We start from the raw sequence: 27,472 nt of genomic DNA, 5'->3' as shown, positions 1-27,472 counted from the left end.
TATTTCTGACACATGTCTAAGACCATCATTACCAGACCAGGATGAGAAGACAACATCTGAAGTAGGCAGCTGAACCAAGATGCCACACCAGGTTGGTATACTAATTACTTTGATAGTTGTTCATACTTTTACTTATGAACCAAATATAGTTCTTCCTTGGACTCAATTGTTTGCAAGTTTCAAAAAAATCAATCCAGTTGCTGGGGTTGTGGCCAACTGCCTATGTCCAATACTCCTGGTGGCTTTATCTTCTCCAAGGTTCTAGCTGGATGGCTCTTACAAATTTTACTTTAGGAGGAAGAGACTCTAGTACTATGCAAGCTAATGCTACTGCCAGTATCACTGAGTGAGACTCTCCTACCTGGCCAATTCATGACACTTGTTCTGAACCTGGTTGCAAGTACTCCTTTACACTAGATGTTAAATGTTGGGTAGCAGTGGATTTATGGAACAAGTTTTGGGCTTGGCCTTCCCCTGGTTGGTTAGGAAGATGCACAGCTGATTTCCCCTGGGCTCACGGTCACCTACAGGAAGCCTTGGAAACAGCCCCTGCCAATCTGCCTTTAATGCGAGCATGCTGGCATCAAAGTATCGATCAGCTTTCCAATGGTATGACCACTTGGCTGTGATTGTCTTTCCTTCTATCATTAATCACATAGAGGCTTTAATGAAATTTACTCAGCAAGCCCTGAATGATAGTAATCAAGCCATTAGCGTGCTCAGTTTAGAAGTTTCCACAATGAGAAAAGTGGTCCTACAGGATTGCATGGTCCAGGATATTCTAACTCCTTCTCAGGGGGAAACGTGCTATAATACTGAATACTGGGTTTTTATACTTGATGAGACTTCTAATGTGACTTGTCCTATGACACCTGAAGAATCAGTTTCCCCTATGAAAGATCCTTTTCCTGATTTAAGGAAAATACTAGGGAAATGGTATGGTTTAAGAGGGTTTTGGCTTCAGTCTTTACTAATGACATCGTTACTCCTATTGGCAATTTTGACGACTGTTTGTGTAACTGATAAAGTTATCATCAACTCCTATGAAGTTAAAATATCTAAACAACTTGAAACTGTTTTTCACATCTACAGCTCTTTATAAAGTAATGAACATATATGCATGGATGCACATGCAAAGCAAAAATTGGAAATAAGTACTATGGACAACTGGGAATTGACTATTACCCTTTGCCATTTATCTTACAAGTACAACCTCCTAAAAAGAAAAAGAGAAGCAGGCTATTAAGATTTGATATCAAGGGACACAGTGGACTCAGGTAAGGTAAGAAACTACCCTGGCATCAAGGAACCAAATATTTGATCACCTAATGCTTTCTGTCAAAAAATTAATGGTCAAGACTCACAGACTTAGAGAATGAACTTATGATTGTCAGGGGGAAGGGATAGTTAGGGAACTTGAGATGGTCATGTATACACTGCTATGTTTAAAATGGATAACCAGCAAGGACCTACTGTATAACTCTGGTCCATGTTATGTGGCAACCTGGACAGGAGGGGTTTTGGGGTAGAATGGATACATGTATATGTATGACTGAGTGCTCACACTATTCACTTCAAACTATCACAACATTAATTGGCTATATTACAAAATTTAGCAATACAAAATTTAAAAGTTCAAAGAAAAAAAGATACATGTTCAGAGAATATCCATAAAAAAATAATGATCAAAAGCAGAACACTGGTGAAATAAAGCTCATATTTTATGGTAAGACAAGAAAACTTTAAACATAAAAGTTTGCCTGATGGGGCTTTCTCTCTCCCATTTAGAGGGTACTGTGCCTCTGTATTAACCAGACATCCTTAGGAGACAATGTTCCTTCTTAATCTTATACAAAATCATGATTATTCAAGACTCACTTTGTACATGTAGATCTGGACCATGTAAACTTTCTATTACAAGTCATCTGACATATGATCCCTTGTCTCAGAACTTATATAACTGTGCTTTGACCTCGAGCAGGTGGAACAGTTCTCAGAGCTTTCTGAAAGTCTGTCTCCTTGGTTTTAATCCTCAGGATGACTTAAGTAAAATTTTCCACTTTTTCTTAGGTAGACTATTGGTTAATTTTCGTCAACATCTCCTTATCATCCAAAGATTTAATACTAGCTCAGTCTTGGCTTCCCCAATGGCTCAGTGGGTAAAGAATCTACCTGCAATGCAGGATACACAGGAGATGAGGGTTTGATCCCTGGGTTGGGAAGATTCCCTGGAGGAGGAAATGGCAATCCACTCCAGTATTCTAGCCTGAAAAATCCCATGGACAGAGGATCCTAGTGGGCTATATAGTCCATGGGGTCACAGAGAGTCAGACATGACTGAGTGACTAAGCATACACAATGCCTCAATCCTAAAAGAGCTATATTACTAGCAATTTCCTGAAGATTTGCTGGCTGCTAATTCATTCAATCAACATTTATTAAGCTATTAGTGTCTGCCAGACATTGTGATATACATTTAGAACATTAAATCTTTGATTAAAGTACAACAAACTCTAAGCTAACTGCAATTTTTCATAGTTTCAGCTCATGAGGAAGCAAAGGGCAAAAAAATAACTATAATCTATTTTTAAAACAAAAATTTCCAAGACTACAGTGGTATCATTAGAGTATCAGCCCAATTTTCTACTACATGGGCCCTGAAGACTATGTAATAATAATGGTGCTAAGAAGAGCTTCCCTGATACAATCTTCAGTTATTAGCAATCTCAGTGCTATTTCAGTGACTTTATATAATACTTTATCTTAGAATTACCCAAATTACCATATCAGTGATAATAGTTTATCTTCTAAGAATGGCCAACCTTTTCCTAGGCACAAAACACATGTAGGAGGAAGATTTATTTTCTCTCAAATTTAGGATATCCCTGGAATCCTAGACTATGCTTACAGTTTCAGTCTGCCTCACCACCTCTCCCCAGCAGCTACAGCCCAGCCCTGGTGATTAATGTCACCTCCTAGAGTGACTTCACTTTCACTTTTCACTTTCACACATTGGAGAAGGAAATGGCAACCCACTCCAGTGTTCTTGCCTGGAGAATCCCAGGGACAGCAGAGCCTGGTCAGCTGCTGTCTATGGGGTCGCAGAGAGTCGGACACGACTGAAGCGACTTAGCAACAGCAGCAGCAGCAGCAGAGTTGCTGGGGCTTCCCAGGTGGTTCAGAGGTAAACAATCTGCCTGCCAATGCAGGAGACGTGGATTCAATCCCTGGGTCAGGAAGATCCCCTGGAGAAGGAAATGGCAACCCACTCCAGAATTCTTCCCTGGGAAATACCATGGGCAGAGGAGCCTGGCAGGCTTCAGTCCAGGGCGTCGCAAAGAATCAGACACAACTTAGTAACTAAACAACAACAAGAGTTGTTGAGGCTATGAAAGCTCCCAATACTGTCAGGAGAGTCTATACTTCTATTACCAAGAAGCTGAGAAGGGACACAGACCCACCGTCATACCCAGTAATTAGGTGTAATTGACCTTATCCATTATGGTTTTTCTGTAGGAAGCATATTCCAACATACCCCAAATAGATTTAAGAATCAACTTTGCATAATAGATGGATTATAATTTGAGAGCCAGCTATTCTACTATTGACTAATTAATTCACTCTCTACCTTGTTCCAAAAGGATGTAAGCCAGCCAAAAAAATCTAAAGAAATTGACTGCCTGTGGCGTTGTTACTAATATAGGAAATTAGTTTTAGTTTATATTTTAATCAGAATCCTCAGTGTCTAGGTCATTAGTAGACCTCTGGCTTTAAAGAAAATACAGTTTCCAAAACACATTTGAAATCTTCCTTAATGGTAAATGTTTTTCTGCACATTCTTCACGTAATACAGAATTATTCTACCTCCTCCTGGCCTTAACATATGCCAGGATGGCCCTTCTGCTATCCAAAATTACTCACTCTTCTAAAATGTTCCCCAATAGAAGTTGCTCTTTCTCAACCAATCCAAGTGTCTTAGGGTCTGGAGAGTGAGTCATAAACTTCATTGCTTCCTACCAACTTCTAGAACTTCTCTCTCCTAAAGAATCCGAGCTCCTTTGGGACTCATGTTTTTTAATATACTGCTCTTTCCATCCTTGTCTCAGTCAGAAATCAACCTTCCAATCTCTCTCCTACAGTAACTGAAGATTCTGATTTTAGAGCAAAACCTTAATGGGTAGCTATTACAATCCCCTACTCTGACCATTTTTTTTTTCATTTTCTTGCCTTTATTTATCCCCTCAACAATGGACTTGCCAACACCTTCAACTTTTTTGCCCCCTTAATGTTTATTTCAATCATCAAAAAACACCCAGTGTTAAAATGAAGCAATTCCTCTTCTTTTCGTCTCTCTTTGCTGCTGAGTTCTGCTGAAAAATGAACACGACTCTGTTTATAGCACTGTAAATTCATTTTTCCAGCCTTAAAGGCCCCAAGTTTGCCCAGCAAAACTATTTGTTCTGCATTAACACATTCTCTTATTCTTCCCTCAGTTATTTCAAACCTCCCACATTTCCTGCAAACCTTGTGCTCCACTCTTATATCCTGTTATAATGAGGCTCTTGGTGACTAGTTTCTAGAAGGCACTCTGATGACAGATAACTGTGGAAAATGAAACTTGCCTAGATGAAGTAGCCTAGGAAATATAAAGTTCTAATATAAAACTGGAGAAAGGGCTGTAGGGGATAGAAGTAAAATACTAATATTGCATTGAGATATTAGTCTGTTGGGATATTGCCAGAACACAATTTATAGTTATTATGTAATTTGAAAACCTCACTGGAAAAGAGTCTGATGCTGGGAGGGATTGGAGGTGGAAGGAGACGGGGACAACAGAGAATGAGATGGCTGGATGGCATCACCGACTCGATGGACATGAGCTTGAGTGAGCCCTGGGAGTTGGTGATGGACAGGGAGGCCTGGCGTGCTGTGATTCATGGGGTCGCAAAGAGTTGGACACGACTGAGCGACTGAACTGAACTGAAAGCGTATTTATAAACTGAAAGAGAAAATTTAATGATTAGACAAATGTGTAGTTATATATATCTCAACTATCCTATCTGCTCATATCATGTGTATTTATATTTATGGTTTGGAATTGGGTCCAGGGTATTTTGATGCCTCAGCTATAAATTAATCTTTCTAGGTAAATATCTACTTTTAACATTTCCACCCTAATGTGAAACTATGTGAGCCTTTGTGTGTTTAAATGTTTATATCTAATAGAATAAATGAATAGGTTTCTACAACAAACTTTAGCCTCTAAATAATTCTACAAAATAGACAATTTTAAAAATCCTATTCTATGTTAGGAGTCTGAACCTCAGAACAGCTAAGCTACTTGTGCAAAGTTACTATGGAATAAAATATAGTCAGAACTTGATCCCAGTTCTATTGTCTCCATAGCTTGTTTTTTCTACTACATCATGTCATTTGCAAGAGAAATAACCCTCTCCTCAAAAAGCGACTGAAGAACATCCTTGAAATACAGTCACATACATATAACCACTGCAAAATGACACAGATGTCGCCAAGTGAGCACTCTAATGGTGACAGAGGTGGTGAACCACAGCCTATAGAGTTGGAGATGAACACAGCTTTTCTTTTCTTAAAGAAATGCAGACTCAAGATCTGTTTTTCAAAAATAATTTATGTATTTAAACTCTGCTTATTCCAAAAATGGAATTGAGGCAGCGTGAGGCATGCTGCTGCTGCTGCTGCTGCTGCTGCTAAGTCGCTTCAGTCGTGTCTGACTCTGTGCGACCCCACAGACGGCAGCCCAGCAGGCTCCGCCGTCCCTGGGATCCTCCAGGCAAGAACACTGGAGTGGGTTGCCATTTCCTTCTCCAATGCATGAAAGTGAAAAGTGAAAGTGAAGTCGCTCAGTCGTGTCCGACTCTTAGCGACACCATGGACTGCAGCCTACCTGGCTCCGCCGTCCTTGGGATTTTCCAGGCAAGAGTACTGGATTATGTCGCCACTGCCTTCTCCAGTGAGGCATGCTAACAATCTTCAAATATTTAGAGGGCTATCAGGTGGAAGATGAATTAATGATCAGAGGGATAGTTTTTGGGGTTTTTTTTCCAGACGAGTTACAACACAGTGGTCAGAGCAAAGATTTTTGGAGTTGACGCTTGACTTAAGTTCCAGCTCTCCTCCTCATTATTTATGCATCAGTGGGAAAGGGATTTGCCTACCAAAGTCTTCATTCTCCTCATCTGTAAAGTGAGGGTAACAACATCTACCTCATGTTTTCTAGTGAGAATGAAATGAGATCTTATTTGCAGAGTACCTAACCAAGTGTCTGTATCACACGGTACATGCAAAATCTATATCACATGGGAATATTTTTAAAAACATCTTAGCAATACTAATATTGAATGTGTTGCTTTGGGGCAGTAGTAAGGGGTATGAACTTTCCAAGGTTAAGAAGTTCAAACTTAGCCTCCACAATTTTGGGGGGTGTTGTAAAGGTGCTTCAAACATCAAGTGGGTGTTTAAACCAGATGACCTTTACTATACCTGTCATTTCTGAAATTTGATGATTCTACCAAATATGTGCCATTAGATAGGGGACAAAATAGGAAGAGGAGTTGAAAGTGTGAGCATAGTATGTTCTTCCATAGCAATTATCACAAAACAAAATATTAAACCTTGTTGCTAGTGAGTTTCCTATGTCCTCATGTTAAGGTTACTCTTGCTGTGGCCTCTCTTAAATTAACAAGCAAAAGCTTGACAATTCGCAAGTAAAATAGTGAAATTAGTAATTAAGCCAAGTGAGAGATAAGACCTCAGGGAATATACCATTTCTAAATTGTGTCTCTTCTGGATTCTTCATCTTTTTATTATATTATTTTTGTTTAATCAAAACCCTGGAAATTTAGAGCTTTTTTAAGTGCTCCAGACATCACTGAGTCAGGGAAAAAAGAATAAATCCAAGGGTTGTGCATGGTGGCAGGCCCAACATGTGCTGTGCAGCCCAACAAGTAATGTATCACTGAGGTGTTTTGAGAATAAATTTCTTTCTTCTGAGTGTCAAAATGGCAAATTCTTTCACATGTGTTATATCTGGGGGGTTGGGAGTGTGTGTGTGTACTGTTTGACATGATTTATTTTCCATGCAGGTATATATAAAGCATGTTTCAAGCTACCTGTCTAGGTTTCAGCTGTAAATCACTGTACTTAAATCAGTGAATAATTACTTCAGGGAACAGACTGAGGGTATATGAAAAAAAAATGCTTGATCAGAATTAATTTGTTTCTGAAAACATGAAAACCAGCTAATAAGTCATTGCTAATATGTTCTACCCCTTGGTGATAAGAAAATCTATGAAGAAGCAAAGTGAGAAAGAATTTGCATAGAAGAACCAAAAGAATAATCTATTCAAATATATTTCTGAAAGTAGGCTGTTAGAATTCACTTGAACTTTTCGAAAATGCTTTCATCTTGAGTGAAGATATTCTCTGTATATTATGAATAAAAATAACTGTTATATTTACCATCTCCTTTTAGGAACAGCTCAAAAAATTCATGCCAGGTCTCAATGATAGGGAGATTAGGATTATCCCTGTAGTAGTGGAAGAATGAAACAGCTATATCTTTTGGATTCCTAATGATGTAGATAATCTGTTAAAAAAAAATATCAATTTATTTTTGTATGGAAGTAGCCCTAAGACAAAACATTTCCTAAGAGAGAGTAGCAACCATACTTACCTATGCAAGTCACAACTTTTTGGTAGCTTCAGCTGATTATTAAATACAGACTTAGATACCAGAGTGTCTCAAAACTGAAGGTGCATAAAAATCATCAGGGGATCTTGTTAAAATGCAGATTCTCACTCAGAAGTTCCAGGATGAGGCCTGGCATTGTGCCTTTTTAGCAAGCTCCCAGGAGATGTTGACGCTGCTGGCCCACTGACCAGACTTTTTGAATTTATGTGCTAAAATTTGGTCCTATTTTTCAGGGGTAGACTTGAGAAAGTCCTCCTCAGGTGAAGGACAAGATTAATATTTTAATGTTGATGTATGACAAAATATGATTTACGTACAAGAAGATTCCTTACAAATTATCTATATTTATAGAAAGAATAATGTTCTGGAATTCCTTTTTCTACAATTTAATCAGCTAAAGAGTAAGGAGTCTGAGATACCTTGCCAATTTATACAAATACTGCAACTGCAATTTAATTTGATGCAATAAATATTTATTTAATACCTATTGCATGTCTGGCTCAGCTGGTGAAGGATCCACCTACAATGCGGAAGATCTGGGTTTGGTCCTGGGTTGGGAAGATCCTCTGGAGAAGAGAATGGCTACCCACTCCAGTATTCTGACCTGGAGAATTCCATGGACTGTATAGTCCATGGGGTCGCAAAGAGTCAGACACGACTGAGCAACTTTCACTACTGCATGTCAGCTAGAGCGCAAAAACCTTCCAGAGCCAAGGAATAGAATAATGAGCAAGACAGAAATGATTCCTGCCCTCTCAAAACTTGCAGTCAAGTGAGTGTGTGTGTATGTGTGTGTGTGTGTGTGTGTGTGGTGCAAGCCCTCGGTCATGTCTGACTCTTTGTGACTGACCCAGGGACTGCAGTCTGCCAGGCTCTTCTGTCCACAGAATTTTCCAGGCAAGAACATTGGGAGTGGGTTGCCATTTCCTCCTCTAGGGGATCTTCCTGACCCAGTCAAGTGAGGGAAACAGATAATTAAATCCACTTTTGACAGTGCAGTGTTATGAGGGTTACAATAGTGAAATATAGAGAACTATAGGAGTGTATTAAAAACCTCTGGAAGCCAATGTGAGAAGCCTGGAGGTAATAGGAGTGTCCCCAGCCAAGGTCACCATTGAATGAGTACCAGATATTCTAACTTGCTTTTTAATTGAATATCAGGGAGGACATATTTGACTTAGATAAGGAAGTGTTTACTGAGTCATTTTTTATACATAACTATCTTTCCCTACTGTGTTCATAGTCCAGGTATTGTGACCCTCATTAACAGCACCTGCTCCTCTTTACTTGAAAGATACACAAAGACCATGACACGCAGGAATGAAGAGCCACCTTTACCCCTGCAGTTATCTTCTCTTTGTCTCAAGAGATAATCATGGAAGAACACAACAACTCGGGCTTCCTCTAACTGCACAGGCTTCCTGGGCAGATTCACAGAACCCCAAGGCCCAGACACCACAGTTTAAAAATCCACTGCCTTAGCAAGAAGGAATAAATGGCAGAATTTTAAGCCTTAGACAACCAGTTGGAGATTTTATTTTTTGATAAAGAGAATAATATTTTAGGGACTTTGGAGAACTCTTCCTTAAAGTTACATGTCAGTATGATCTAGTGGGAGGGACATTGCAACCCATTAACACATATTTCACCAAAAAAGGTTAAAAGAAGGTGTTCATGTACAATGAAGAATGTTAAATAGATAGTGCGGTGCATATACAAATACAAAATCACTATGTCATACATCTGAAACTAACATACTGTTAAATGTCAGTTACACTCAACACACACACATTATGAATGTCTCCTAGGAAATTATAAAAATTATTAGGGGGAGGTTAAGAAAAGACTCTGATGCTGGGAAGGATTGGGGGCTGGAAGAGAGGGGGACAACAGAGAATGAGATGGCTGGATGGCATCACCGACTCTGCGGACATGAGTTTGAGTGAACTCTGGGAGTTGGTGATGGACAGGGAGGCCTGGCGTGCTGCGATTCATGGGGTCGCAAAGAGTCGGACACGACTGAGCGACTGAACTGAACTGAACTGAAGAAATATGAACAGAAGGTAGAATAGTACTCTAGAGAAAAAATTAAGCATTAACTAAACAGCATGTGACACAGTGGTAAAGAACTTGCCTGCCAATGCAGAAGACACAAGAGATGCAGGCTCTATCCCTGGTCCAATAAGATCTGTGGAGAAGGAAATGGCAACCCACTCCAGGATTCTTGCCTGGAGAATTCCATGGACAGATGAGCCCTGGTGGGCTACAATCCATGGGGTCACAAAGAGTCAGATACAACACACAGTGTGAAAAGGGCTGAAAATATAAATTTCACGTAAGAAAGTTTGGAAACATTCAAAAGGAGAGTCAAATGTTAGGAAGAAAATATAGGAGGCCAAATAGGGTTGAGAGCTGATAGAGAACAATGGGAGGAGGAACTTGCTATCTGTTCAGCTCTGTAGGGGTAGCTAAGGCTTGCCCATCCTCCAAGCTCTTGAGGCTCAGCCATCAGCAACAGAAGACAGGTCATTGCCTTGGCATTCCAGGGACAACCAGACAATCTCAGTCCCCATTAAAGGGTGGCAAAGAAAGGATCATACCTTCAGGCTGTAGTGTTACTGTGGTGGTTTTAAATACACCCAGCTATAATCCTGGAGAAGGGCATGGCACCCCACTCCAGTATTCTTGCCTGGAGAATCCCGTGGACAGAGGAGCTTGGCAGGCCATTGTCCATGTGGTGCACACAGTCAGACATGTCTTATGCGACTGAGCATGTACGTGCACGCGCGCACACACACACACCCCTTTTCTGACTTTTGGCTTTTTTGCTTATGAGAAGAAAAATAGCTACTCTTGTCACTGTTGTAAAGTTTATAAAGCACAACTTAATCTCTGGTGGCATTTGTTATCAGTGTTATTGCATTGCCCTAAGGCTTCTTAAGTGTACCAGACTCTTTTTCTATCCAAATCGCTCTCTCTTAGATAGTCTGTTTGAAATGAAAATGCTCAATTGAGTCAAATTGTAATCAGCTTCATATACTTTCACCTTTTCTGATAGATTTGCTTGGGATAAACACAAACTCCATGGCATTTACCTCTCCTTGTGTTACTTTTATTTGAACTGGAGAGTAGATGGTATATATGGAGACATTGTGGTCATAGAGTTATAATCATTGGAAGACCTGATCTGAAGTATGCACATTTGGTAGGTTTATTTATCTATTTTTTATTTTTAAGAACATAACTGACATTGTTTAAAAAGCATCATTATTGGGAAATTGTTTACAGTGGACACATGTATCTTACCTGTGCTTTACAAATTTTATCCCCTTTTATTCTGATCCTGCATTTCTCCATGAAAACAAGTTTTAATAAGAAATACATGAAAATAGAAAGAAAACGTTTAAAATTAGAAGTAACTTTTAAAATAATAATGTGAGGACTTTAAAAATGGCTTGAGATAACTATTCTTCAGTGTTTTATATTACACTTTACTTTTTATTCTTTCCTGTATAATCTTTTCAAAAATGAGAGATAAAATAATTAAAATAATATTATTAAGGCAGTTTTTCTTTCTCTAGACATCAATATTTAAAGAAAATGACTCAAACTAGGTTCAGAATAGAATAAGACATTATCTAGCATAATTACAGTTGACATACTAATGTCATACTCAGATTTTTATGAGCCAGATACTGTGGTAATACCTATATACTCATTTTCTTGTTTAATGTTAATCACACTAGGTGAGATGAATACTATTATCCTTGTGTTAAATGACACCAAAACTCAGAGAACATCAGCAATTTTCAAAGGTCACACAGCTTGAAAGTGACACAGCAAGAATACAAGTTCAGGCAGACGCGAGAGACGCCCGGCTCCCGGCGGCGCAGACGCGAGAGACGCCCGGCTCCCGGTGGCGCAGACGCGAGAGACGCCCGGCTCCCGGCGCAACCGACCACGTGCAGAATCGTGGCTGAGAGGAGCTGCCCCGCGCCCAGGGTTAGGGCGGTGGACGAGAGGAGCTGTACCACGTCTAGGAGGCGGTGGCTGCTTGGGCACCGGAGGGCCGGGAGGAGCTGATCCACATTCAAGGCAGGAGGGGCGGCCTTGGGGAGATACCCCTCGTCCAAGGTAAGGTGCAGCAGCTGTGCCTTGCTGGAGCAGCTGGGAAGAGATACTCCACGACCAAGTGGAATATAAGAATCCAGTGTTCTGGGGAGGAAGGAACAAGACGGCGAGACCACTTTCTTCCCCACAAATTCATCAGAAGAACATTTGAACGTGGAATAAAGTCCACAAAACAACTTCTGAATACTGGCAGAGGACATCAGGCTCCCAGAAAAGTAGCCCATTGTCTTCTAAAGGAAAGAGAAGAAATCCAGCTCCACCCACCAGAACACTGACACATGCTTCCCTAACCAGGGAACCTGGACAAGTCACCTGTCCAACCCCACACACAGCGAAGAAACTACATAATAAAGAGAACTCCACAAACTGCAAGAAGAGGGAAAGGACACCCCAAGCAAAGCAATATAAGCAAGATGAAGAGGCAGAGAAATACCCAGCAAGTAAAGGAACAAGATAATTGCCCACCAACACAAACAAAAGAAGAAGATATAGGGAATCTACCTGATAAAGAATTTCGAATTTTGATGGTGAAAATGATTCAAAATCTTGAAAGTAAAATGGAGTTACAGATAAATAACCTGGAGAAAAGGATTGAGAAGATGGAAGAAAGATTTAATAAGGACTTAGAAGAAATAAAAAAGAGTCAGTATACAATGAATAATGCAATAGATGAGATCAGAAACACTCTGGAGGGAACAAACAGTAGAATAACAGAGGCAGAAGACAGGATAAGCGAACTAGAAGATAGAATTGTAGAAATAAATGAAATAGAGAGGAAAAAAGAAAAACGAATTAAAAGAAATGAGGACAATATTAGAGACCTCTGGGACAATGTTAAATGCTCCAACATTTGAATCATAGGAGTCCCAGAAGAAGAAGACAAAAAGAAAGACCATGAGAGAATACTTGAGGAGATAATAGTTGAAAACTTCCCTAAAATGGGGAAAGAAATAATCACCCAAGTCCAAGAAATCCAGAGAGTCCCCAACAGGATAAACCCAAGGCGAAATACTCCAAGACACATATTAATCAAATTAACAAAGATCAAACACAAAGAACAAATATTAAAAGCAGCAAGGGAAAAGCAGCAAATAACACTCAAGGGGATTCCCATAAGGATAACAGCTGATCTTTCAACAGAAACTCTTCAGGCCAGAAGGGAGTGGCAAGATATACTTAAAGTGATGAAAGAAAATAACCTACAGCCCAGATTACTATACCCAGCAAGGATCTCATTCAAATATGAAGGAGAAATCAAAAGCTTTACAGACAAGCAAAAGCTGAGGGAATTCAGCATCACCAAACCAGCTCTCCAACAAATGCTAAAGGATCTTCTATAGACAGGAATTACAGAAAGAGTGTATAAACTTGAACCCAAAGCAATAAAGAAAATGGCTACGGGATCGTACTTTTCAATAATTACCTTAAACGTAAATGGGTTGAATGCCCCAACCAAAAGACAAAGGCTGGCTGAATGGATACAAAAACAAAACCCCCATATATGTTGTCTACAAGAGACCCACCTCAAAACGAGGGACGCATACAGACTGAAGTGAAGGGCTGGAAAAAGATAGTCCATGCAAATAGAGACCAAAAGAAAGCAGGAGTAGCAATACTCATATCAGATAAAATAGACTTTAAAACAAAGGCTGTGAAACGAGACAAAGAAGGAAACTACATAATGATCAAAGGATCAATCCAAGAAGATGATATAATAATTATAAATATTTATGCACCTAACATAGGAGCACCGCAATATGTAAGACAATTACTAACAAGTATGAAAGGGGAAATTAACAATAACACAATAATAGTGGGAGATTTTAACACCCCACTTACATCTATGGATAGATCAACTAAACAGAAAATTAACAAGGAAACACAATCTTTAAATGATATAATAGAAGAGTTAGACCTAATAGATATCTATAGGACATTTCACCCCAAAACAATGAATTTCACCTTTTTCTCAAGCGCACACGGAACCTTTTCCAGGATAGATCACATCCTGGGACATAAATCTAGCCTTGGTAAATTCAAAAAAATTGAAATCATTCCAAGCATCTTTTCTGACCACAATGCAGTAAGATTAGATCTCAATTATGGGAGAATAACTGTTAAAAGTGCCAACATATGGAGACTGAACAACACGCTGCTGAATAATGAACAAATCATAGAAGAAATCAAAAGAGACATCAAAATATGCATAGAAATGAATGAAAATGAAAACACAACAACCCAAAACCTCTGGGACACTGTAAAAGCAGTGCTAAGGGGGAAGTTCATAACAATACAGGCACACCTCAAGAAACAAGAAAAAAGTCAACTAAATAACCTAACTCTACATCTAAAGCAACTAGAAAAGGAAGAAATGAAGAACCCCAGGGTCAGTAGAAGGAAAGAAATCATAAAAATTAGGGCAGAGATAAATGCAAAAGAAACAAAAGAGACCATAGCAAAAATCAACAAAGCCAAAAGCTGGTTCTTTGAGAAGGTGAATAAAATTGACAAACCACTAGCCAGACTCATCAAGAAACAAAGGGAGAAGAACCAAATCAATAAAATTAGAAATGAAAATGGAGAGATCACAACTGACAACACAGAAATACAAAGGATTATTAGTGAATACTATCAGCAATTATATGGCAATAAAATGAATAACCTGGAAGAAATGGACAAATTCCTAGAAAAGTACAACTTTCCAAAACTGAACCAGGAAGAAATAGAAAATCTGAACAAACCCATCACAAGCACGGAAATTGAAACTGTAATCAAAAATCTCCCAGCAAACAAAAGCCCAGGTCCAGACGGCTTCACAGCTGAATTCTACCAAAAATTTAGAGAAGAGCTAACACCTATTCTACTCAAACTCTTCCAGAAAATTGCTGAGGAAGGGAAACTTCCAAACTCATTCTATGAGGCCACCATCACCCTAATCCCAAAACCTGGTAAAGACGCCACAAAAAAAGAAAACTATAGGCCAATATCACTGATGAACATAGATGCAAAAATCCTTAACAAAATTCTAGCAATCAGAATCCAACAACACATTAAGAAGATCATACATCATGACCAAGTGGGCTTTATCCCAGGAATGCAAGGATTCTTCAATATCCGCAAATCAATCAACGTAATACACCACATTAACAAACTGAAAAATAAAAATCATATGATTATCTCAATAGATGCAGAGAAAGCCTTCGACAAAATTCAACATCCATTTTTGATAAAAACCCTCCAGAAAGTGGGAATTGAAGGGACATACCTCAACATAATAAAAGCTATATATGACAAACCCACAGCAAACATTATCCTCAATGGTGAAAAACTGAAAGCATTTCCCCTAAAGTCAGGAACAAGACAAGGGTGCCCACTCTCACCACTACTATTCCACATAGTTCTGGAAGTTTTGGCCACAGCAATCAGAGCAGAAAAAGACATAAAAGGAATACAAATTGGAAAAGAAGAAGTAAAGCTTTCACTGTTCGCTGATGACATGATCCTCTACACAGAAAACCCTAAAGACTCTACCAGAAAACTACTAGAGCTAATCAATGATTACAGTAAAGTTGCAGGATATAAAATCAACACACAGAAATCCCTTGCATTCCTATACACTAATAATGAGAAAATAGAAAGAGAAATTAAGGAAACTATTCCATTCACTGTTGCAATGAAAACAATTAAATACTTAGGAATATATCTACCTAAGGAAACAAAAGACTTGTACATAGAAAACTATAAAACACTAGTGAAAGTAATCAAAGAGGACACGAATAGATGGAGAAATATACCGTGTTCGTGGATTGGAAGAATAAATATTGTAAAAATGAGTATACTACTCAAAGTAATTTATACATTCAATGCAATCCCTATCAAGCTACCAACAATATTTTTCACAGAACTAGAACAAATAATCTCACAATTTGTATGGAAATACAAAAAACCTCGAATAGCCAAAGCAATCTTGAGGAAGAAGAATGGAACTGGGGGAATTAACCTGCCGGACTTCAGGCTCTATTACAAAGCCACAGTCATCAAGACAGTATGGTACTGGCATAAAGACAGAAATATAGATCAATGGAACAAAATAGAAAGCCCAGAGATAAACCCACGCTCCTATGGACACCTTATCTTCGACAAAGGAGGCAAGAATATAAAGTGGAGAAAAGACAGTCTCTTTAACAAGTGGTGCTGGGAAAACTGGTCAGCCACTTGTAAAAGAATGGAACTAGAACACTTCCTAACACCATACACCAAAATAAACTCAAAATGGATTAAAGATCTAAATGTAAGACCAGAAACTATAAAACTCCTAGAGGAGAACGTAGGCAAAACACTCTCCGACATAAATCACAGCAGGATCCTCCAAGACCCACCTCCCAGAATATTGGAAATAAAAGCAAAAATAAACAAATGGGACCTAATTAAAATCAAAAGCTTCTGCACAGCAAAGGAAACTCTAAGCAAGGTGAGAAGACAGCCTTCAGAATGGGAGAAAATAATAGCAAATGAAGCAACTGATAAAGGATTAATCTCCAAATTATACAAGCAGCTCCTGCAGCTTAATTCCAGAAAACTAAGTGACCCAATCAAAAAATGGGCCAAAGAACTAAACAGACATTTCTCCAAAGAAGACATAAAGATGGCTAATAAACACATGAAAAAATGCTCAACATCCCTCATCATCAGAGAAATGCAAATCAAAACCACAATGAGATACCATTTCACACCAGTCAGAATGGCTGCTATCCAAAAGTCTACATGCAATAAGTGCTGGAGAGGGTGTGGAGAGAAGGGAACCCTCTTACACTGTTGGTGGGAATGCAAACTAGTACAGCCACTATGGAGAACAGTGTGGAGATTCCTCAGAAAACTGGAAATAGAACTGCCATATGATCCAGCGATCGCACTCCTGGGCATACATACCGAGGAAACCAGAATTGAAAGAGACACATGTACTCCAATGTTCATTGCAGCACTGTTTATAATAGCCAGGACATGGAAGCAACCTAGATGTCCATCTGCAGATGAATGGATAAGAAAACTTTGGTACATATACACAATGGAGTATTTCTCAGCCATCAAAAAGAATGCATTTGAATCAGTTTTAATGAGGTGGATGAAATTGGAGCCAATTATACAGAGTGAAGTAAGCCAGAAAGAAGAACATCAATACTGTATATTAACGCATATATATGGAATTTAGAAAAATGGTAACCTGAACCCTGTATAAGAGACTGCAAAAGAGACATAGGCATTTAGAACAGTCTTTGGGACTCTGTGGGAGAGGGTGAAGGTGGAATGATTGGGGAGAATGGAATTGTAGCATGTATATTATCATAAGTGACCAGTCCAGGTTTGACGCATAAATTTTCCTCTGTTCATTTCTTTGCATTTGTGCTTTTTTAATAAAATTCTTTTTTAGAAATAAAAAAAAATAAAATAAAAGATGCCTACTCCTTGGAAGGAAAAAAAAAAAAAAGAATACAAGTTCAGTTTTGTGTACCCCTGAGCCTCTGTCCTTAACCACTGAACTTACCTTGCATTGTTTCTCTTTAATATTCATTGGTAGCATGCTGTAGCTCAAATGCGTTGGAATAACTCTCCTCTCACAATACGTTTTTAGTTCTTCAAATTTAGAAATGTCTCCCAATTCAATAGGAGGTGTTAGGGTAATTCTAGCATTGGGAATGTTCTCAATGACTTTTGCAATCCAGTGAGTGCCTTCATAAGAAAATAAAATGAAATGCATTTTTAATCAAATGATACTCAAAATGAATATGGAAAATGAACATGAGGTTATAAAAGCAGTGACTACATTAGTTTTATTATAAATAATTATCACCTCGACCCATTCGAGATGTTAGTTCCCTTTACAGGAAGAATCACATTTTATAGATCGTGAAGAGTAATGAAAACTGTATATGCTGTTTCCTTGGCCTGAAATACTCTTCCATGTTACCACTCACTTCTAGTTTCTTCTCCAATTCACAAACACATAGATCTTTTCATTCATGATTGCTACTGGTGTTGCAAGCTCATGCATCTTGCTCTTCTAGAAACTGCCTTCTGAGTTCCCAGTTCCCTCTTCTAATTGCTCACCCTCTCTGTCTCTCGGAAGCAGCACACATCAAAATAGAGTTGTATTCATGTCTATCTCCCTAGCTCCCTGATGAATACAGACATGGAATCTTGTTTTTGTCTGCATGCAAATACACAGCAGTTGTGCAAACAAAGCATTTGAACAATGAACGAATGCTATATCCAAACATCAAAGTGAAAGAAAGTGAAGTCGCTCATTTGTGTCCGACTCTTTGCGACCCCATGGACTGTAGCCTACCAGGCTTCTTGGTCCACTGGATTTTCCAGGCAAGGGTACTGGAGTGGGTTCCCATTTCCTTCTCCAGGAGATCTTCCCGACCCAGGGATTGAACTCCTGCATTGTAGGCAGACGCTTTACCGTCTGAGCTACCAGGGAAGTCTTGATCCAAACATCAAGGAGACGCAAATTTACTACCATGAAGTCTGGAAGAGATACCACTTTATCTTTCTGAAAACAAATGAGGATATTCTCCAGTGGTGCAGACTATAGAAAACTGGAGCAGAGAAGTAAAATTCTGGGTGGGGAGGATGTTTTGCTAATTTGAAAGCAATGTTCCAAATTGGTTTAAATGAGGCTTAGATTCCATTTATCTCATAATTCTAGTTAGATACAGATTAACAAATTTATAGTTGAATAAATATTTAAACAGTGTTCTAACGTTATGTTTTAAATTTAAGACTACTTTATGATGTTAATAGTCTTAAATATGTATAACAGTCATATAAATGTAACTATATAGTAATGATATTTGCATTATTTTAATTAAATATACTGATTTATTCTGATAAGAAGAGAGAATACACAGTTTTGTGCTGCTGAAGGGGACCTCCTGGCAGCTAATGGAAAATGCCAATTTATAGGCAACAGTAAGTCCAGGGATTTCTCTGGTGGTCCAGTGGTTAAGACTCCAATCCCCCAGTGTAAGGTGCCCAAATTCCATCTGGAGATCTAGCTCCCTCATGCTACAACTAGATCTAGCATCTGGGAACTAGATCCCTCATGCTACAACTGAAAATATCCCCCGTGCAGCAACTAAGATCCAGTGCAGCCAAATAAATACATGTTTAAAAAATATGTCCAGTGGAAGCCTTATATATAGTTGTTTGTATATGGTATAAATTAGCCACTTGTTCTTATCAGCCCAGAAGAAAACAATTATTTGTTTACAGATCAATCATTAAGTACAAATTGAACAAAAACTATTTATTTATCACTACGCTTGGCTTAAAGTATGAAGAGAACTTTATAATGTTACAGATATTATGCTTATTATATATTAATATCTGTATGTCTTTGTGAATAAAGTCAAAACAAAAGTGTACTAAAGCTCTAATTTCTCCAGTCGAATTTTCTCAAAGCACATTTTTTGACTTTCTAATATAAAATTTTTTCATGAAAATAAGCATTTAAGGTACTTTAATTTCCTATGGAAAAATTCTGAAAAGTAAATGTTTAATAAAACTTATTACATGTATTATCATTCTTGTATATCTACATTTTAAAGATACATTGAAATAAAATTTACCAGATTTTGGATAGGAAACCAGAAATACATCATCCTCTCTTGCCTCAAAAGAATCCAGGGAATTTAGAAGTTCTTCTGAAGACATGGTAGAAAAGATGACTCCCTTGAATTTATGAAGAAAACTTGACTGGCTCTTGGATGACATCTTTCATCAAATCAATTAAAAAGTATTTACTAAACACTAACTTTACACAAGACACGGAGCAAATGTGGTCCTTGATTTTAATCCCAGCTCACTGGCAATGTAATCACTGAGCTGACATCCTAATTAGAGGATCATATATACACCTTTTGCAATTCTTGACAAGAGTAATTTTTAAATGATAAGTGAGCCAAAGTCTACTGTGAAAATGATGTTATCTGAACGTTACTGATAACACGTGTTACAAAATATTCCCTCCAACTTGACTCAGACAGTTTACATACACAGCTACCAAGCTACCAGAGTGTAATCATTACATTAAGGGACTAAGGTTCATCAAATCCTTGGGCCTAAATAAGGAGAGACTTCTAGTGACTATAATGGATTATATCATTATGGTAATGTCTGGAAAAATTAAACTTCTTCTGGTTAATATTAGCACACAGTGGAGGAAGCAGGTGGTATTGCATTTCAGGAAGAAAAGAGAAATAGAGTAAGAACACATGTACACCCGGGGTGGATTCATGTCAATGTATGGCAAAGCCAATACAATATTGTAAAATTTTTAAAAAAAGACGAAATAAAAGAGATCAATAAAGGTAAAAAAAAATATGATTTTTTTGAGGAATTGGCAGGTAAATCTGTGATGAAAGAGAAACCTTACAAGAAATACTTTACATAAAAAGTACTAAAGATACTGTGGGAATAAGGAAACCCAAGTAAAAAAGTATCTTGGGTTTTGATGTACACAGGAAGTTTTGGTTAGACTAAATAAACTCTTGTCTGAGTCTTGTCTTAGCTTTTGTCACCAATATTGTTATATTCTGGATTCAGTTACATATGGCAATGAAATGCCCAGTTACTTCATTGAACCACAGTTCAATCTCTGTGCTTGTCTAAACTTTAAAAAGAAATGTATACAACAAGGAAATAGTCAGCATTTTAGTTGAGCACAAAAAAAGTAGAGGTCAATTGTTGAAGAACTAATTGAAGAAGAAAGATATAAATAATAGGAGCAGAAATTAAAATTTAAATGATTATACACCTAAAAATTCCTTAAAAAAACCTACAGATGATTAAAGTGAATATCTAGGGGACTTCCCTGGTAGTCCAGTGGTTAAGAATCCATTTTCTGATGCAAGGGGCACAGGTTAGATCCCTGGTCAAGGAACTATGATCCCACATGCCATGGGGCAAGCCACAACCAGAGAAAAGGCCCAAGTGCCTTTTTGTCATAACAAATGAAAAAATCTGAATAGACATTTCACCAAAGGTTTACAAATGAATGATAACCACATGAAAAGTTGCTCAACATCATTAACCATCAGTGAAATACAAATCAAAAGCACAGTTAAGGATGACTTCACACCACCAGGATGGCTATAATAAATAAGACAATAATAAATGATGACAACTTCTGGAGAGCATGGAACCCTCAGACACTGCTTGGTGGGAATATAAAATGGTAAATTGCTTTGGAAAATAGTTTGGCAGTTTGTTAAAATGGTAAACATGCAGTTATTATATAATACAATAATCCCACTCCCAATTATATACCCCAAAATGAAAACATGTGTCCAAATGCAAATTTGTAAACAAATGTTCACAGCAGCATTATTCACAATAGCCAAAAGTGAAAACCACTCAAATGCAGAGTTGTGTTTCTTTTGGGGGTTGGGGGGAGAAATTCCATTTCCTTGCCTTTTCAGCTTCACTAGACTTAGCTCATGGCCCTGTATCTGAAACATTTTCCCCCTCTGCTTCTATGTCACATCATTTTCTCTTTAACTTTGACCCCATGCTGCTGCTGCTGCTAAGTCACTTCAGTCGTGTCCAACTCTGTGTGACCCCATAGACTGAAGCCCACCAGGCTCCCCCATCCCTGGGATTCTCCAGGCAAGAACACTGGAGTGGGTTGCCATTTCCTTCTCCAATGTGTGAAAGTGAAAAGCGAAAGTGAAGTCACTCAGTCGTGTCCGACCCTTAGCGACCCCATAGCCTCCCTCTTATAAAGTTCCTATGATTCTATAGGTGTACTCGGATACTTCAGGATAATTTCCTCATTTCAAGATCCATAACTTAATTATCTCTTCAGTTTCTTGTGCTACATAAGGTAACATATCCATAGGTTCTGTGGATTAGGATATGGACATCTTTGAGGGGCTATTATTCCATCTATTACACTATAAAATGGAATACTATTCAGCAACGAAAAGAAATTAAATACTAATACAGGCTTCACTGTGAGTAAACATTGAAAATGTTACATTAAGTGAAAGAAACCATTTGCAAAAGACTACAAATCTTACGATTCTATTTATATAAAATGTCAAGAATATTCAACTTTATAGAAACAAAAGTAGGTTAGTGGTTGCCTTCAACAGGAGAAGTTGAAGGGAAATGGGGAGTGACTACTAATATGTATGGGATTTCTTTTTTTTGAGATGATAAAATGCTCCAAAATTGATTGTGACATGCTTGCACAACTTTGTGAATATACTATAAACCATTGAATTGTGCACTTCAATGGGTGGATTCCAGGATATGTGAGTATATATAAATAAATATGTCATAGTAAGAAAAACAACTAGTATTATACAATCCTCCAGAATCTCTTGTCAGTAAAATATAAGAATCCTAGTTGATTCATACCCTTGCCAGAATGTGATATTGTCATACTTCACTGGCAAGAGTATATAAATTGCCTACAAATACATTGGAAAAGTATTTGGTAGTATTCCATTTGTCTATGGCTGGTAACAGACCACCATGAATTGTAGGAAATTAAAAGCAACAATCTGTTCTTTCCTACCTCTATTTGTTGACCATGTTCAGCTGGGTGGTTCTTGTTTCAGGTCTTTGGTGTAGTAGCTCTCAGATGGCAGTTAAGTACTGGATTTTTCTGAAGACCTGACTGAGCTTGACATAGAAAACAGTTTGTTCACATGGCTGGCAGTTGATTCTGGCTGTCAGCTGGGAGTTTAGCTGGGGCTGTCTATCAGAGTGCTTGTATGTGGCTTTCCCATATGGTTTGGGCTTTTTACAGCATGGCAGCTGGATTTGAAGACAAAGCATTCCGAGAGTGAGCCTTCCAAGAGACCAAAGCAGTAACTACAAGGCTTCTTATAACGGACTCTCAGGAGTCATGTGGCAGCACTTCAGCTGCATTCTATAAGCTACACGGGGTCAGCCCAGACTCAGTGAGAAGAGGACCAAAGGGCACTTGAATACTGGAAGATGAGCCCTTACCATCTTCCTCTGATCTCCGTGTCCATTTGAAAGCAGCAAAATGCTCTCAAAACCTTCTCAAGACCTCTAAATCCTCATTCTATTAAGTCATCAGGGTCAAGCTTGAAGTCTGTGATCTCATTACCTAAATCAGGTATAGACATAACTGGAGCTCCTTGGAGCCAGTCCCTCTCCTGAAGGTTCTTGAGTATAGCACCTAGAATACAATTCTCTCAATTCTGAAGACTTGTGAACTAAGAGACAGGTTATCTCCTCATACTCACCCAACATACAATGGAAAGACAGGGAGCAGGAAACTGTAGGAGACATTTCTACTTTAAAAAAACATAATGTCAGTGAGTTAGAGAAATTCTGTTGTGTTTGGTACTCCTCTCTAGAATAATTCTCTGAAGCTCTAAGCTCTGCCTTCTTCAGTTCAGTTCAGTCATGTCCGACTCTTTGCGTTCCCATGAACCACAGCATGCCAGGCCTCCCTGTCCATCACCAACTCCCAGAGTCCACCCAAACCAGTGTACATTGAGTCAGTGATGCCATCCAACCATCTCAACCTCTGTCATCCCCTTCTCCTCCTGCCTTCAATCTTTCCCAGCATTGGGGTCTTTTCAAACGAGTCAGCTCTTCACATCAGGTGACCAAAGTATTGGAGTTTCAGCTTCAACATCAGCCCTTCCAATGAATATTCCGGACTGATCTCCTTTAGGATGGGCAGGTTGGATCTCCTTGCAGTCCAAGGGACTCTCAAGAATCTTCTCCAACACCACAGTTCAAAAGCATCAATTCTTTGGTACTCAGCTTTCTTTATAGTCCAACTCTCACACCCATACATGACCACTGGAAAAATATGCTATCTAGGTTGGTCATAACTTTCCTTCCAAGGAGCAAGCGTCTTTTAATTTCATGGCTGCAGTCACCATCTGCAGTGATTTTGGAGCTCCAAAAAATAAAGTCAGCCACTGTTTTCCACTGTTTTGGGGAAACATGGCACTTCTATTTGCCATGAAGTGATGGGACCAGATGCCATGATCTTTGTTTTCTGAATGTTGGGCTTTAAGCCAACTTTCTCACTCTCTTCTTTCACTTTCATCAAGAGGCTCTTTAGTTCTTCTTCACTTTCTGCCAGAAGAGTGGTGTCATCTGCATAGTTGAGGTAATTGATATTTCTCCCGGCAAACTTGATTCCATCTTGTGCTTCATCCAGCCCAGTGTCTCTCATGATGTACTCTGCATATAAGTTAAATAAGCAGGGTGACAATATACAACCTCGACGTACTCCTTTTCCTATTTGGAACCAGTCTGTTGTTCCATGTCCAGTTCTAACTGTTGCTTCTTGACCTGCATACAGGTTTCTCAAGAGGCAGGTCAGGTGGTCTGGTATGCCCATATCTTTCAAATTTTCCACAATTTATTGCGATCCACACAGTCAAAGGCTTTGGCATAGTCAATAAAGCAGAAATAGATGTTTTCCTGGAACTCTCTTGCTTTTTCCATGATCCAGCGGATGTTGGCCAATTGATCTCTGGTTTCTCTGCCATTTCTAAAACCAGTTGAACATCTGGGAGTTCACGGTTCACATATTGCTGAAGCCTGGCTAAGAGAATTTTGAACATTATTTTGCTAGCATGTGAGATGAGTGCAATTGTGTGGTAGTTTGAGCATTCTTTGGCATTGCCTTTGTTTGGGATTGGAATAAAAACTGACCTTTTCCAGTCCTGTGGCCACTGTTGAGTTTTCCAAATTTGCTGACATGTTGAGTGTAGCACTTTCACAGCATCATCTTTGAGGATTTGAAATAGCTCAACTGGAATTCCATCACCTCCACTAGCTTTGTTCATAGTGATGCTTTCTAAGGCCCACTTGACTTCACATTCCAGGATGTTTGACTCTAGGTGAGTGATCACACCATCGTGATTATCTGGGTCATGAAGATCTTTTTTGTATAGTTCTTCTGTGTATTCTTGCCATCTCTTCTTAATATCTTCTGCTTCTGTTAGGTCCATACCATTTCTGTCGTTTATTGAGCCTATCTTTGCTTGAAATGTTCCCTTGTCTCTAATTTTCTTGAAGAGATCTCTAGTCTTTCCCATTCTATTGTTTTCCTCTGTTTCTTTGCACTGATCACTGAGGAAGGCTTTCTTATCTCTCCTTGCTATTCTTTGGAACTCTGCACTTAAATGGGTATATCTTTCCTTTTCTCCTTTGCTTTTGGCTTCTCTTCTTTTCACAGCTATGTGTAAGGCCTCCTCAGACAGCCTTTTGCTTTTTTGCATTTCTTTTTCTTGGGGATGGTCTTGTTCCTGTCTCCTGTACAATGTCACGAACCTCCATCCATATTTCATCAGGCACTCTGTCTATCAGATGTAGTCCCTTAAATCTATTTCTCACTTCCACTGTATAGTCATAAAGGATTTGCTTTAGGTCATACCTGAATGGTCTAGTGGTTTTCCCCATTTTCTTCAATTTAGGTCTGAATTTGGCAATAAGGAGATCATGATCTTAGTCACAGTCAGCTCCCGGTCTTGTTTTTGCTGACTGTATAAAGCTTCTCCATCTTCGGCTGCAAAGAATATAACCAATTTGATTTCGGTGTTGACCATTTGGTGATGTCCATGTGTAGAGTCTTCTCTTGTGTTGTTCTCGGCTCTTGGTTTTACACTCTGAGCTCTAAGTGCTGAGCACGTTTCTCAGAATGACTCGTTCTTGTAGGAGGTTGGGGGTTATAAGAGCTCTTTTTCTTTTGGACTGTTTCTGTCCCTGAAGTCCCAGTAGGTGGTTGGTTTTGTTTGTTTGTTATTTTATTTTTCCAATGCAATGCTCTTGGAAAATGGTGTAAGCTTTCGGTGATTATTATTGCTGCTCTGCCTGTGAGACAAAAAGGCACACAGTGAAATATCTCCCAGATAGGTCAGATTTTTCTTTGGAATGAGGAACAGAATGCTTTGAGATGATGTCTTTGAGATTCTTAGAAGCCTTTTTTTCTAGCAGATATGGCCTGAGAGTCATGCTCTTTAGATTCTTAAAAGTCTATTGTCTATGAGGTCTATGGGGCACACAAATATTCTATCTGAGTTATCAGCAAAAGATTTTACAGTCCCATCTTAGATTTCATATTTACCCTGAGACCATGTTTTGTGGATAGCACCAAAGATGTGATCTTGTTCTGAGGTCATTTCTTATGCTGAGAACCTTTTTCTAGCTAGAAACACTGTCATGGGACTTATTTCATAAATTCTGATTTAAAAAAAAACAAAACTGGACAGTTCCTTCTTCAATTCAACTCTCTCCTATTTCTATTATAGACAATAGAAGAAGCCACTTATCACTTTCAAATTTTGCCTGAAATTCTCCTTAGCAAAATTACCTGTTTGTTAAGAATTCCTATTTTCCAAATTTATTCAGTGAATGGTGTTCCTAATTTTTCTGCCATATATCCTTTCTCATCTGGACTCCAATAATAACTTCCTCAAAGTCCCTCACAGAAGTTGATAAAAGTTTCCTTATGCTCTGTCAAGCTTCTTCTCACTGTCCAGTCCCCAAATCAATGTTACATGTTTTAGGTTTTTGTTACAAAAACACCTCACATACAGGTATCAATTTTTATTGCATTATATATTTGCTGATGAACAAACAACTACCAACATGCAGCATTTTAAAGTAATAGTGTAATCTCTCAGGGTTTTATCATGGTAAGGGCTCAGCTGGTCAATTCAGATTTGGAGTCTTTCATGGAAGCTGGGACTAGAGTCACATGAAGACTGAGTTGGTCATCCAAGATGGCTCCCCTACATGGGTAAGAATTAATGCTGTCTGTTGGCTGGGAGCTCATCTTAGATTGTCTACCAGATAAACTTACCTCCTTCCCCCTTGCATTCCTACTCTTGCTTCTCTTTATTTTCTTCTCTCTTTCCTTCCTTCTCCTGTCTCTCTTTTCTTTCTCTCTCTCCTTCCTTTTCTTTATTTCTTTCTTCCTTTCATTCTTTCTCTCTTCCTCCTTCTTTTCTTCCTTTCTATTTGATACTTGGAGACTTTAGTCTTTGCAGTAAGGAAATCTGAGACGAGGAGACCTCATCTTTGTGTCTTGACTAGATATCAACAATTTGTCAGTAAATGTGTTTCTGACCCACAGGCCCAGAGCATGGTACATCTCCCTTCACCAGTAGGTTTGTGCCACGTGGGGTCCCTAAAGCTTGGTTTGAGACCTAAGGCTGTAAAAACGCAAATAAGTAATGGGTAATTATAATCCATCAGCAAATAGGCAGAAAGAAGAAAAACAAATAGAACACCCAGATTTGGAAGAACTTTGTGGATTAGAATTGCTAGAAGAGATAACTGACAAATTTAGAAAATAAATAATCAGAGCATTTAAGGAGATTCTATTAAAACCTTTTTAAAAAGACCTTTAGAAATGATTCACAATGACAAAAGTTATCAAGTGATTCAAAGGAGAGATTGTTTCTTGATGAATACCCAACAGGTAACCTATAAGAGCCACTCAAAGGAAAATCACAAAACACAAAACTTAAAAGAAATAGAGCAAAAATAATATAAATGGAAGATGGATCCAGGAGGCATAACATTTTATTACAAGAC

At 38.6% G+C, this 27,472-nt stretch overlaps 1 protein-coding gene across 1 annotated transcript in view; it reads right to left on the bottom strand.

Moving 5' to 3' along the window:
• LOC129536441 (sulfotransferase 6B1-like) overlaps positions 1-19,639 on the bottom strand; it is a 30,094-nt gene extending 10,455 nt beyond the window's left edge. Inside the window, exons 1-3 of the mRNA XM_055395393.2 lie at positions 19,495-19,639; positions 17,406-17,590; positions 7,501-7,627 (exon numbers count right to left, since the gene is read on the bottom strand). Of these exons, the coding sequence (XP_055251368.1) occupies positions 7,501-7,627; positions 17,406-17,590; positions 19,495-19,639 (457 nt within the window). The remainder of the gene's footprint in view (positions 1-7,500; positions 7,628-17,405; positions 17,591-19,494) is intronic.
• Between the last annotated feature and the right edge of the window lie 7,833 nt (positions 19,640-27,472).

The sequence above is a fragment of the Moschus berezovskii genome, chromosome 6 (assembly GCF_049115385.1).
Source record: "Moschus berezovskii isolate FMDL1 chromosome 6, NW_MosBer_1.0, whole genome shotgun sequence".
In the NCBI taxonomy this organism is placed as follows: domain Eukaryota; kingdom Metazoa; phylum Chordata; class Mammalia; order Artiodactyla; family Moschidae; genus Moschus; species Moschus berezovskii.
The sequence above is the reverse complement of the archived record's forward strand: the minus strand, read 5'-3'. Positions and strand labels throughout refer to the sequence as shown.